Here is a 14,338-nt window from a genome sequence, read left to right on the forward strand (position 1 = left end):
TGGTTTCTTTCCAGCGTGTGGGCCTACTTTTGCTCTTTCCCTCTGTTGTTAGAGTTTCTGATCCCCACCGGTTTTCTTCGTTGGGGGTTCTTTTACCTGTCCTTTTGTCCTCTTACTCCTTTCAGGAGGTAGGGCCATCCTGGGCAGTGTAGTCTGGGGATGGGTTGCTGTCGCTCCTCTGTTCCGGGCTTGTGGCCCTTCCCGTTGTGGTTGCAGTCTCTCTCTTTCTGTCACGGTGCTTTCACATGCTTGTGCCTACAGGATGGCTCTCGCCTTGGGTTGCGAGGTGGTTCGAAGGAGTGGTGCTTTGCGCTTTTCTTGCGATGGCTGTGCTGCTCTGGCCTTCTGTTGCTTTACTGCCACCTGCTGCTTTTGCCTTGGCTTGCACGGTTGTTCCTCAGAGTGGTGCTCTGCTCTTTTCCTGCTCTGGCCTGCTGTTGTCTCCTTCTGGTGCCTAGGTGCCACCTGGTGATGTTTCTTACCTTTTTGTTTCTCTCTATTTTTGTTTCTCTGATTTTTTTCTCACACTGTTCCCATGCTCTCCTCAGTTTTGTTGTGATGGCTCCGCGTTGTGGCGTGGAAAAGTTCTCCGAAGCAAACTGACGTCAGCGAGCCGGGGTGGGGCTTATGTGACCTCGATGACTTGACGCCCGCGGAAGACGTCGGGGTGGAGTCGCGTGGTACCGTTCCGCCACCCCCCCCACCCCAGGCGCGCAGAGATGCTGGGCAAGAAAGTTTTCCGGGTCCAGTCTCACGCCTGGGGATAATTTTATGTTAAGGAATCTGCGGCTAGAATCGTCTCTACCAGATACATCGTTACCGAAGGTAAGTAACTTGTTCTTAGGACATCTGGTATTTGGGTATTCAGCTCTCCAAGCTGTTTACTCCGAGAGCCAGTTCCTATCTCTAGCTTTTCCCCAGGTAGTAATATTAACCCACTCCCCATGCGGGGCAAAAACTCCTGCTAAGGGAGCCTGTTCCTTGACAGCAGTGACGAGTGTAGAGCCTCACCTTAGCGGCTCTTCCATCCTCAGTCTGATTTCAATCATCAAAGCTCATTAACTTCAGTACACTGTCGGGCATCACCTTCCATGTCCGTTCTTGTGGAAAGTGTTTTGTTAATGCGGTGTGCCATCAAAGGTGGTTCAGTTTCCTTTTGTGTACAAGATCATTTAACGATCTCAAATGGTGCATAAACGTGACAATAAATGTAAATAGAAGTAATTATCTCTCTGTTTATTGCAGAAACATTGCAGAGGCCTTGATTAGCAAAGGACTGGCGACCGTCATTCGTTATCGGCAGGATGATGATCAGAGGTCTTCGCATTACGATGAGTTGCTCGCCGCCGAAGCTCGGTAAGTTAACCATTTAATCTGCCTTACTCTGCTTCCATGGCAGTCATTTGGCTCCATGTCTTTCCGTACCTTTCTGACGTGCTGTGGGTGCCATCAACATGCGTCTGTTTTGCAGCTAAACGCCCAAATTATCCTGACTCGCTGTCGCTTACTGTTTCAGCATTTATTCTTATGCTTGCATCATCTCCAAATATCCATCCACTTTGAGTCCTGTCTGAATGTGTGGGGTGCCACGTTCACACTGTGACTGCCAAGCTGTCATTATTGTACCTATGCATGTGTGAACATTGTCTAGTAAGACTTGCCCCTTTGGACACCCAAGACATGGGTTAGTTCAATGTTTGTACGTACAGTAGTGTCCTTAAGTGAAATGGATTTGCTCTGGAGCAAAAACAGTCTGGTTTTTAGCGCACAGCCGATGTTGTAAGATACTTCTGCTCACAGGTTTAGGAGAGTCAGTTTGAGCTGCAGGGCACTTACAACAGTGCCACAAAGTAGGCTCTCTATAGTGATTGTTGCAGTGTTCGGTTTCCACTGTGGTTGGCCTCCTTAACCAGATCATAGATTAGTAATAAAATGGTAGGATCACTGGAGCCTGATCCGGTTCCATCCAGGATGCACAGCGAATAAATGACTACATCATTAAATAAGATACTAAAGTTCAATTCCATTTCTCTTCGACTTTTATTTCAAAAGTACTCCATATTTTCATTGTTTTTCAAAAATGCTTTACAGTTCGACGAGTGCCGACTGGCTTTGCTCATGAGACACGTGGAGGTGCAAAATTCCTTATGATTTGAAAGACAGATAACTCTCCCAATGCATTTTGGGCCTTCACTTGCCCTTCGTCAGAGGAAACTCTACAAAATAAAAACCTCTGAATAACAGCCATGACTCAGATGACGATTTTTCTGTATCAAAGCATCTGCGTTATCATAAAACCCCTTGCGCCCATTAAATTTTTTTTTTAAAAAAACAAAAAAATTAAAACGATCTTTTCATGGACCCCTTGAACCCACTAAACACATAAGAACAAGCATTGGCATAGCCAATAGGTCTTGCCTTTGGGACCTTATAGGTGTTTAGTCAGAGCTATTGACTTTCCCAATGTCTTTAAGCTACGCTGTAGAGAAGTGCGGATGCTGTGCAGCATGCTGAAAAGTTATAATAAAAAAAGTGTCGGAAGCATTTTGTTAACTTATATATGACCAAGAAGGCTTTATGTACAACTGAACGACCATATTAAAAAGAAGTATTTACAATAAAAAATGTCCTCCGTTTTCTTTTGTCCTGATATTCGGCTTTCTCCCGTTTTACCTCCCTGCCCTTTCACTGGCGCATCAGCAGCTTTTGGGAGGCTGAGGAGGGAACGAGGTGCAAGGCCTGTCATGTGAATGGCTGTAAAAGGGTGCGTGATGTCACTTCCGTTGCCCCTGGTGGGTTGTGGCAATGACGTCCACGTGCTGTCTGTGGAGGGGGTCACTGTAGAACTGTGCTTCCTGCCCGGCCTACAAGTGCAAGCAGCTCCCCTACAGATGTTTTCTTATTGGGAAACCGGGTGTAACCCCGACATGAACTAAATACTTTATGACTCGGGAGAGCAGCCTTGTCAAATCCCTTAAAACCAGCCGGGCTGGTGCCACGCCAGAAGACAAACAGAAACCCACAGCCATCGCACGTGGTCCCTTTTCAGGAAGAAAAAAATGTAAACGTAATTTCAGAAATCACATTTACTGCGATTTTCGTCAGTATACAGAAAGTCTCCCCCCTCCCCCCCCCCAAGGGTCGTGAAGCTCTGGTTGTAGCCGGTCTGTCTTGACATGCCCCCTTCCTTTTCCTTTGCCCCTCCCTCCAAACCAATCTCTTCTTGCGGATGGGGGTGCCATTTGCATCTGTGAGCCGGACCCCTCTGGAATGGATCGGACAAAGGGGGGAGCGAGCCAGCAGGGTGAAATGCCTGACCCAGCTCCTCGGGCTTGTTCCACTTGAGTCCCCCATTTGTGATGGTAATGCCCCTCACGCCCGGGCGCCCCCATCTCTCTGTGCCTCACCCCTCCAAGGAGCTGACTCTGGGAAAGCCTGTATTTACTGTGCCAGGCTATGGGAAGGAAAACTGTTCTGAGCCCCCACCGCAACCCCCCCACGTTCCACCTTCCTCGCCAAGTAACCATATGATGGCACAAGATGGTGTGCCAGGGCCCCTGCCCCCAAACAGCTGGCATCGACGTGCTATTCAAAGCGCCTTGATGCGCTTCCTGAACCCATTCTGTAGGCGCACAATGGCAGCCATGACGGCATCCACACCCCCTGGAGTGTGACCCCCCCCAAAAACTATTGTGACCTTTGCAGAAGGCCTCCATCTGTTTCAGAGCGGCACACCACAGACCTCCCCGTGGCTGTCTTGTGTTCATGGCGTGGACATGTTGTGTCGCCTGTGCACGTGGTGTTTGTGGTCCTTGTGCGTGGTGTGTGCAAGCATGCTTGTGGTGAATGGGTGTGCGAGTGTTCGTGTGCAGGACATCCTATGTCAACGTATGCGTGTCTTCGTGCATTCATGTGTAAGTAGCGTGCCGAGACCGGTTCATACATGTCATCATGTGAATGCACCTAAGCGAGTTATTTTTATATAAAAAGAGGGGATTGCGCCTGTCCATCGGGGTGGTAGTAGTGGCATTTTAGATAAGGAGAGATTTAAATAAATTCAATGTTTCAACATTTCGGGGGCAGCAGTTGTGAAATTCCTCCTTAGTGGGAAAAGTTGTTTAGTTCTGTATTTTGGGAGGTGTGCCGCTTTTAAGCACATGTCGCTCTCTGGAATGAGCGCCTATACTTTAAAAGTATTTAAATACATTGTACATTCGCAGTACCTACCTCTTGACTGCCAAACGCGATCTGTCACTGATTTCAGTGTTAGAAAGCAGTCTTACCATACTCTTGCTTGATATACAAACGTGTATCCTCTTTCCTCACGTCATACGTAAAGCGCTTCAACACCCCTGTGTGTTTGCGTCTAAGTGCATGCATGAGGGTGACATTTGTGTGAATACTCATACAACATTTTGTCCTACAGATGTGGGCTGATTGGAATCAGAGTAAATAACACAAGTGTGGCCGCAAAAGGAATGTGAGGTATGCAGCTGGCACCCGGCCACGCTGCTGCTCGCTCCCTAGGCCAGGGGAGAGAGAAGGCGGGAAATGCACCCGCCTTTGGCCAATTGCGTGCTGTCTTTCTTAGAAAGACTAACGCAAAAGCCAATAGTGTGTGAGTAAATAAAAAAAATACATGCACAAGCGTGTGGTCCGAGTCAGAAGTCCTTACTAGAAGCCTCGCAGAGCCGCACATGCGCGCTGGCTCAGGCGAGCCCTAAAAAGATACGGATAACCAACTCATGCTGACTATTCGCTTGGTAGCATCTTTTCATGCGAGCCTATTAATCGGCTGTAGCGTGAAACCTTTAGAAAGTGATACTTGCACACGCTTTTTACAATCGGCTTGCTGCACACCTTGTGAGTCAAAAACAGGATGAGCGAATTTCAAACCACAATTCAATATTCCATATACCTTCAAATCATGAGGAATTTTGCACCTCTACGTGTCTGATGAGCAAAACCAGTCGCCACTCGTAAAGCATTTATGAAAAACACTGAAAATGATATGGAGTACTTCTGAAATAAAATTTGAAGAGAAATGGAACTGAACTTTGGTATCTTATTTAATGATGTAGTCATTTATTCGCTGTGCATCCTGGATGGAACCAGATCAGACTCTAGTGATTGAATGTATACTCATGCGCATGGACAGAGCGCTTAAACAGGATAGCACTCTGAACATTGCCCAGAGCATCTGAAAAACGGGTTAAAGAGCCATTTATATTGGTGTGCACTCTTTTCTATGAAGTGAGGAACTGGAGGATGCCAGTGTTTCAACAAAAGACTGTCCCATTTTGGTTGGGAGTGGGAGTCTTATTTTTGCAAATGAATGTCTAATTGCTGCTATGCAGAATGGATAGAAAGGCTTATTCCAGTTATGCTCTGTAGATTATGGTCTTTAATCCATGCTTATGCTGGGTAGAAGGGCCGGAAGATAGTGGGGTAACAACTACCGAAGGTAATTGGGGATGTTTCACAAGAAGACAACTTGCTTGGTGTACGGTGCTTCGCAGGCCTACTAGTAACAGCAATCATTCATTCCCTATGTGCTACTAAGATCCTAGTCATAACATACAGGGCGCGCTTTAATTTAAGCAAAAGATGCACCAATATTACCCTAAAATTTGAAGTGTTTGAGGGGCTTAACGTGCATAAAAAGCCACATCCTAATATCCCTGTCGTCATAGTGGGAGTCCCACAGTAACAGTAGAAATAGCAGTATTAAAACATCAACATAGACCTCCAAAGAGCAGAAAACTCACTTAAGTAACCTTTCAACCTTATTTTATTACCTCCAAATTTCAGCCAATCACTGCAGAGTCCTCAGAGTTCACTTCCCTTGCAGCGCCACCATATCTCAGATTTCTTACTGCAAGCCATGTAAAGGCAGTCTCTCTAAGCTCTCTTCAGTTTTTTTTTCTGAGAGGAAAATTTTGTCCAGCTTTTTGGCCCTATAAATTATCTTTTTCAATCAACATCTATCCTTAACATCATTTTGGTTTTTTTCTTGATGGAAATGTCAGATATTTTTTATAAATGTGTGGCTTTCGTGGAAGATAAAGGCTGCATTGTGAAGACTCCCCACAAAGAATGTAAATTACTACTATGGCTTCAAAAGATCAAAACTAAGAATATCCTCATATCATGGAACGAACCGAAAGGTACCTCAAAAATAACCGCAAAGGCACAGAAAAGAGTGCAGTTTGAAGTTTCTTCTAACCATCTCTCAGAGGAAGCATCATCTGAAGAAACTCCTAAAAAGGTGCATAAGGGTCCTGAATTAAACTTTTCAGAAGATCGGAGTCCAGCTTCGGATGCCATAGGACATCCAAAGAAAGTTTTTGCTTCGGGCCTGAAAAATCAAGCTACGAGTCTTCGATACCTTCACTTAAGGTTCTGTCCCATTAGGGTTCTAAATATAAATTCAGGACACAGTCGACTGACTGCACATCAACTAGGAAAATTAGTTGAAAAAATTGTTGACAAAGCATGTTGAGGGTATTCTTTTGCCCACTGCTTCGACAGTATACTGGGACTCAACCATCAACAGCACTTCGTATGCTCCCTTCTTTTAAGAACCCAAAAATACCTCCACCACCTCATGGTCCTGCTCCGTAATCAGTTTCAGCTCTTGTTACTGATGATGTTTACTATGATAACAATCGGAAAGAAGGTGACATTTCAGAGGATGCTTTTCACTATGTAGGTTTGCTGTGAGATAACTATGTAGCACCGTTGTTCGCTCCTGTTACTCTGCCAACTAGGATTTCACTCCTGGATGACATTGGAGGTCTTAAAGCATAGTTCAAAAAGCAGTCCAAGATATTTGACTTGCCAATCTGCATGAAGCCGTTAGACTGTTTTCACAATTTCAAAGAACCTGCTTGAATATCTGCAAAGACCATCCCTATTATTGGTTTCATTTGGGTGGAGAGTCCAGCAACAGTAATAGTGGTTGCTCCAGATGACTCTCCTGCATATCTCATAGGTAATCCTCGACCAGACTCTAATAATGCAGGCAGCCCAGAAGAGATTACGAAATCAGCTTACACCAACTACACCTGACAGAGAGGGTAAAAGATGGAAAAAATGTCGGCAAAAGAACCTCGGTCATAGATTCAACTACAGTAATAGTTTCCCACTCTTTTGCGATTCCCTACAGATATGATAAACAGATGTGGTTGGATTAAGGCACTAGGCTTCATCTTTTACCAGAGGACAAAATGAATGAAGCCATGGTAGTTTTGCATGAAGGTGAAAGAACATCTTCTGATATCATTGACATGCCAGTGGACATAGCTGTTGCTGGATTTAGGCAAATCGTTGGTGCAGCAGTCTTAAGGGAAGGATGGCTTAAATTGATTAGATCTGAAACACCAAAGCATTAAAAAGGCAAATAGAAGAACGTTGTCTGATAACCATATTCACCATATGTATTATTTACCCAAGCAAATTCATCTGTATTTATTACACTTGTTGTGTGCAGGCCTCTCTCACGCTTCAGTCAAAGTCCTTTTATTGGCAGTATCCCACTTCAGAAGATTGTCACTGTGATGAAACAAAACTATTAAATAATACCTTAAAGGTTTATCCAGAGTATATCCTTGGATTAAAAATCTACAAATTTATGGCAGCTGAACAAAGGCCTTTCCCTGTTAATAAAACACCCTTTTGCACCTACGGACAAGGCTGAACTAAAATACTTATCCTGCAAAATAGCTTTATTATTGGCTCTAACGTCCACAAGAAGGGTTGGACAAATTCAGGGTTTTACCATTAAAGCCATATGTGCAGTTTTGTCACAACAGTCAAACTACAGACGAATCCATTGTTCATTCCAAAAGTACTATCAGACTTTCATGTTAATGAACCAGTGGTCTTCTAGACATGTTTTCAAGACCCTAAAGTGGAGAGGAGAGAGCACCTCATTCTCTTGATGTAATATGTCTCCGCTTTTACATTGAAAGAACAAAACTATTCAGAAAATCCGATCAGCTTTTGGTAGCACATGTCCCCTTATGAAAGGACATGTTGTCTCTCCAAGAATAGAGTGATATGCTGGAAGTCTGTGACCATAGTTTTCTCCCAGAAGACCGGACATCCATTAGACGGCAGAGTTAAAGTGCATTCCATAAAGTGTCCACATCCACTGCCCTTTTTGCTGGAGGACCCATATCGGACATCGGCAGGGCAGCCACATTGAATAACAGACACACATTTAGTTGATATTATTGTCTTGACTCTACAGTATGAAACAACTCAGTAGTGTGGGACAGGTAGTGCCGAGTCATCTCCTCCGTTAAAGTGAGCCTATTCCTCCTTGCCAGTTTCTCAACATTCTACTACTTGTAATTCTGTGTGACTAACTACTGCTTGCTCTTCTGATTAAAGCCTATGAATCTACAAAGGATCCAAGACTGGAGAAAAGACAAATTACCCGTAGACTGTAGTTCTCCAGTATTAGTATCTTAGATTTACAAGCAACCTACTCTCCTCCCAGTTCAAGCTCACCCATAAAGCACCTTATTTTCACACTTGTGCTAAGAACTTTGATGTATGATGGCCACTGAACGGAGTGGTCACTAAGCTATGATCTGATTAATTGAAGTTTAGTTCTTTTCAAATTATGTGACTAGGCTAACAATAGAGCTGTTTTAAGCTTTATTAAGCTAGATTTAGCAATTAAACTACTTACTACAATTACAGGTAGATGCCCAGCTTAATGACTGGGACGATTCAACCATGTGTATCTATGAAAGATATCAATACTAGATAACTACAGTCTACAGGTAAGTAACTTGTTTTTCTCTTGAGATAGAGAACAGCTTATACAGTTACAACTGCTTGTATAGAGTGGTATTTTTTTCACTTAATGCTTACAAGATGAAATTGGGATACTCTGTGCGTTCGTTCTATTAATTTGAGAAAGAAACGTTTAAAAAAAGAGTCCACTAATAAAATAAAATGGAAAACCTGCTGCATATGTACCACATCACCCATGTTTTCCAAGAATTGATTTGATTTACCGGATCTCAATCGCTGTCAATTTGCTTCATGGGATATGAGTGGGAGCTACCTCTCGTTCTGCACATGCTAACCATTTACATATCGAAGAAATCTCTTGCACCTTTAGTGGTTTTGTGGCTCCTAATTTCAGAAGGCGGCTTGTATCCAAAACGCTTAAATGGCTTCATTGCACCATGTGCCCTTATTTGTGCCTCCATTTCACGAGGGTCGTATGTTCATGCAATAGTGGGTTCCTTGGGAGTTCACTGGCGTGCAGTTAGATGTCTCTGACAAGACATTGATTGCTCCCATGGGTTCATTTTTGGCTTCATGTCTGTACTGTTGGCTGATTAATACGAGTCTGTTAGATGTGCTCCCTATACGTTTTACTCTCATCTATGTTCTTTAACGTGTGAGCTGTCCATGAAGAAGGAAGTTGTGGGTGAACTGGACATATTTTTGCCGCCTAACATTTCATAGTTTTTGAGAGTCTAGTGTTACACTGTTCAGTGCCTCTTTCTACGAGTAGCTCTAAATGCATGGTGCAACGCCTCAAAGTCAACATGGTGTAGTGAGTCTTCAGCCTTTACTGTGGGGTGTATTGGCATTGTATGGTAGTTCACACAAGAGTAAAGCACATAGGGAAAACTGTAGCGCAATCATCAATATTTTAATCGTAATGCCACTAAATCATAACACTCCTTGTATTCTTACTGACAGAAAGATTTTAGTGCAGTCCCTGTATTTAAAGAATAGTGTCCTTAGAAGTCAATGCGAGGGATTCATTGTTAGTTTTTGGGTGGCCCATGAAAACTATGGAGGAAATAGCATATGAGAATGATTGTGGTGGTCTAGACAAGTGTTATCAGTTGTACATGATAGTTGTGAGGACTGAGTCGGAGTTCCTACTAAAAGCCAAAACTCTGAGTGCATGAGAGCAAATTAGTTTGGCAGCTCTTAGCAAGTGGGTAGGATTTATTATCTACAACTTTCAAAGGACACTGCAAATGCACAGTGTACCAGGTCTGCAAGTTTCCGACGCTGCTAGCATAAATCCAGGTTCTGGATTACAGCAAGCCAAGGAGTGCTGTGTTTTTTTTTTTTTGGTGCATCAGACACCATGATGAGTGGGTGATAAATGCAGAATACCTTTTTACAAATTGTGACTTTACTTTCAGACGCATGTTGTAATGCACATATTATGTCACTGACATTTGTGTTGAGGCCAATAAAAAAGTGATGGATTGAACAATTCAATTAATCTCAGCCTCTGGTAATTATCTAAGCCACATTCCAGTCCAACGTTCTCTTGCCCACCATGCCTTCTCTGAATAGGAACCAACTATATGCTAATCAGCTTGGTTCTGCTCCAGTAGGAATTGTGCAGTCTGAACTGCTAGGCCAGGTATTCTCTGAACCAGAACACAAACATCACCATGTCATTTTCGACCTACTTGGACTTCTTCTGTAGGGTGCAGCTTGACTCCAGTGGTACAGTGAGCACAGGATCCACTTGTAGGTATACTCGCCACACTTGGGGTATCACATTGAGAACTAGAAATATGATGGGTGGAATCCTTGAATTAATCTCTGCCACTGGTAGTTACCTGCGGCCGCATCCCATCCTATTCAATTGTGTTTTTAACCACTGTGCCACTTGCGAGAGGAACAAGCCATAGTCAAATCATCCTTGGTCCAGCGCCTGTTCTGGGTTGCTTGTGCTCCCTTTTGAAGGAGGGCTTGGCGGGCAGTTCAGGATGGACTGTTCCCAGGAGGAGCATTCAATACTGATTTGCATAAGGGGGGGCTCAACCTAGAGTGGCACAGTGAGTGAAAAGCAATTCATTGAAATGCCACCCGAAGCGATTGCCAATGGTTCTAATTTCTGCAAACAATACTTCCATCACCTTTTGTGTGTTTGAACTGACATTTGTATAACATTCAATGTGCCGTTGGTATGACATTACAATTTTTGTAGATAGGGTTTTTGGTTGGTGTTATGGGGTGGTGGTCTTTCAAGTGGTTTTGAGTTTGCTTTGGCTAGTGACGATGTGTAATAAGTAGTGTGAATGTGTAGGTTTCGGTTTTAATTGAACAAGCCAACTTATGATGATTTTTATAGCACCCTAATCACCAGAGAGGGTATCCAGGCGCTTTGGCAAGGTGTGTAGGTTTGTGGTTCAAAGATGCATATATGAAGAGCCAAGTCTTCAGCTTTTTGCAAAACTCAGCAAGTGATGAGGAGACTCAGATGCGTTGAGGGAGGGGGTTCCATGTCTTGGGTGGGATGACCTAGCGACCTCCAGCTTTGCTTTTGTAAATGCTAGGAGTGTGTGAGTGTGAGGGGTGAGGTAAGCGGTGGCTGGTGGGTTGGTGAAAGTGTATGCAGATGTTCAGGTATTCTAGTCCTGTGTAGGGCTTTGCATGTTTCCATGAGAAGTTTGTTGGCTGTACATGAGAATGGGGAGCCAGTGAACCTTCCTTAGGTGCCATGTATTTTTTGGCTCATGTATTTATCACAGGTGCTCAATCGAGTTGGGGGTTGCTGGCACCGGTTTTAAGTATTCAGTGATGGTGCAGAAAACCATGGCTTTGAGCGTATTGATTGGAGGTTAAGGCCCCTGGTTGATACTTCTGCTATGGTGATTGCGTATTGTGGTGATTTGCGATTTGATCATGTTAATGAGGTAGACAGATGCTTTGGGGTATTCTGTTAGGCACAATTTTTTTTATTTTCTTCACAAGAAGGTAAAATGCCACACCGAGTTGATGGTAATAACGTGTGGCTGGGTCACCACTTGAATTTATTAAAAGATGTGCAATAGGAAAAGCCTTCTGGAGGACTTCAGTACAGCCGATATAACTTTAGTTCAGGATTTCAGAGTCTTGAACCCTTGGAATCAACATTGTGTGCCCTTGAAAGCGCAGATGCCACTCTAATATCTAATATTAAAGTCCCTCTTCTCTCTCTGCTTTGGTGATTATCACTCTCCTCGACCTGCTTGGGAACACCCTGTGAGTTCAGGCCATTTAGCTGCACAGAAATTGGAGATTCACCATACACTTCTGTCTGCAGCTCCATTACTTTAGCACTTAGTAAATCAGCTCTCACTTGATAGTTTGTACTCCAGATGCACAGTTTACCAGCTGTGGGGAGTGCTTGGCTGGAAGAGTGTTGTATTATCCAGTATTAGGGGTGTCTTTCATAGATTCACATGCCTGAATCATTCCCCGTCGTCGAGACGGGAGCCTCCGGTACATAAAAAAGTAATGTCCTATAGACATACATAGAGAAAAATAGGCCTAAGGGCCTCCCCTTAGTAGCCTATCCTAGTCCTTATGTAAAAAGGACCAAACTCTTAGAGCTAGCCAATCAGCTGTCGCCTCCCTCTAGAACCTTCCTGAGAGGAGCCTCAGTCCCTCAGATTTTCTACTGCACGTTGTGCTAGGGAGTCTCCAGCCTGAGTTCTCCTCAGGATTTCCTTCAAACCAGATTGTTCACTTTTTAAGTGACTTACTTCTTCAAGGACTTGAACGCAGACCACTTCAGGCCACTTATTACTGCAGTGAGTGTTTATTTCTTCTAAAACTCCTGTCATGTCTGAATCCCAGAAGAAAGCCCTTTTCAGGGCCTGCTCTTCATGTGGGAAGAAGAGGCTACATGTGGACGACAAGCATGACCTCTGCCTATATTGCCTTTATCCTGACCACGTGCCTAAGGACTGTAAAATATGTAGGTCTTAACCTCACAAGACCTTGAGAGACAGAGAGGGTCGTCTGCTTATCTGGCTGGACAGGCTTAAGGAGAGGGAGAGTGTGGTATCCTCAGAGGGAAGCTTTTCCAGAACCTCTGATGTCTCCCTGAAGAGGCCGAGAGTGACGTCTCCTGGCCCCTCAGACGCTCCTCCTATGAAGACACACAAGAAGTCTTCAGAGGCAAGATCTTCAAAATCTTCAGTGTCTGACAAGGACTCTCTGACTTTGAGGAAGCCTACCCTGTCGGCCAGCAAGATTGCGACACCTTCCTCAGCGCAAAAAAGGGCACCAGGTCATGTCTCCACAGCGACGACAACTGTGTCAACAACGACCGCGTCGTCAGTCTTCCCGTCGACGACGACCACCCCTTCATCGTCGTCAGCAGGTACACCTATCTCGTCTGTTATACTGCTAAAACCGTCGTCGACGTCTAAGACATCGTCGACGACGAAGATTGTCCTGTCGACGACGACATCGTCGATGAGGAGCCCCCCCTCGACGGAAGAGACGAAGACGTCGACGACTAAGACGTCGACGACTAAGACGTCGACGACGAAGGCGTCGACGACGAGGAAAACATCGTCAACGGGGACACCGTCGACGAAGGCCATGCCGTCGACGACGGTATAGTCGACGGGAACGTCGTCGTCGTCCATGGGTATTTCTGAGCCATGGAAGAAATCCGAACTATTAGGAATGTCGTCTATGGCCCTACCACCGTTACCAACAGCACGGAAGACTGCAGGGGATCCTGTACAGGGTTCTGGATCTGGCAAACTGACCAGAACACAGATTACACCGGAAACAACGTCTCCAAGTAAGGTGCAAACCAATTTGCCTATGGAGATTCTTCTGAGTGAGGAGTCGGAAGAAGAACTTTTTGATCAGGCTACTTCCCCTTCTGAACTGCACGTCAAATGTCAGAGCACGGACGAAGAACAGGAGGAGATGAGCGGCCAGGAACGCCCCGTCCGGGAACAGGTTCGCACGGAGGTCACCCCGATGGTATGCCTTCCCCTGTCAATTGTTAATGACCTCAAATACCTTATCCGGGACTACAAGCAACGTTTCCCGGAATCGCCAGCACTGGACACAGGGGGCCCGGTGCCTACTACAAATCCACCAACGACAGCCCCAAAGCAAACACGACCAGCTACTCCGGTCTGCCACGAGAAACTGCCACCTCAGGTGATAGTCATCGGATAAGGAGGCTGAGGAGATGGAAGAGGGGGAGGTCCAGGAAGACCAGACAGACCAGGATGAGGAGGAGGAGTATGTGGCATCCTCCCCAGCTTCCCCACAACCGCGCCAAGCTGATTCACCGCCAGTGGATATTGGCGGTTTTCATAAGATAGTTGAACGAGCAGCGACGCGGTTTCATATGGTCATGGAATCGACGGAGACTGAGTGCTTCTTGCATGACTTCAAGGAGCAGACGAAGAAGACGACGAAGTCAATCCCTATTATTGACTTTCTCTGGGACCAGGGAAAGAAACTAATGCTGACGCCGGCCTCCGTACCTGCGGTTGTTCCACGCCTGGATAAAAAGTACAAGGCTCCATCCACGGCG

At 45.0% G+C, this 14,338-nt stretch overlaps 1 protein-coding gene across 2 annotated transcripts in view; it reads left to right on the plus strand.

Annotated features, from left to right (window-relative positions):
• The window catches only part of SND1 (staphylococcal nuclease and tudor domain containing 1), a 2,043,911-nt gene that overhangs the window by 693,641 nt on the left and 1,335,932 nt on the right, over positions 1-14,338 (plus strand). For both annotated transcript variants that reach the window (XM_085653683.1, XM_085653684.1), the window contains exon 13: positions 1,246-1,356. In XM_085653683.1, the coding sequence (XP_085509809.1) occupies positions 1,246-1,356 (111 nt within the window). The remainder of the gene's footprint in view (positions 1-1,245; positions 1,357-14,338) is intronic.

Source organism: Triturus cristatus, chromosome 4_1 (genome assembly GCF_964204655.1).
Source record: "Triturus cristatus chromosome 4_1, aTriCri1.1, whole genome shotgun sequence".
NCBI classification, from domain to species: domain Eukaryota; kingdom Metazoa; phylum Chordata; class Amphibia; order Caudata; family Salamandridae; genus Triturus; species Triturus cristatus.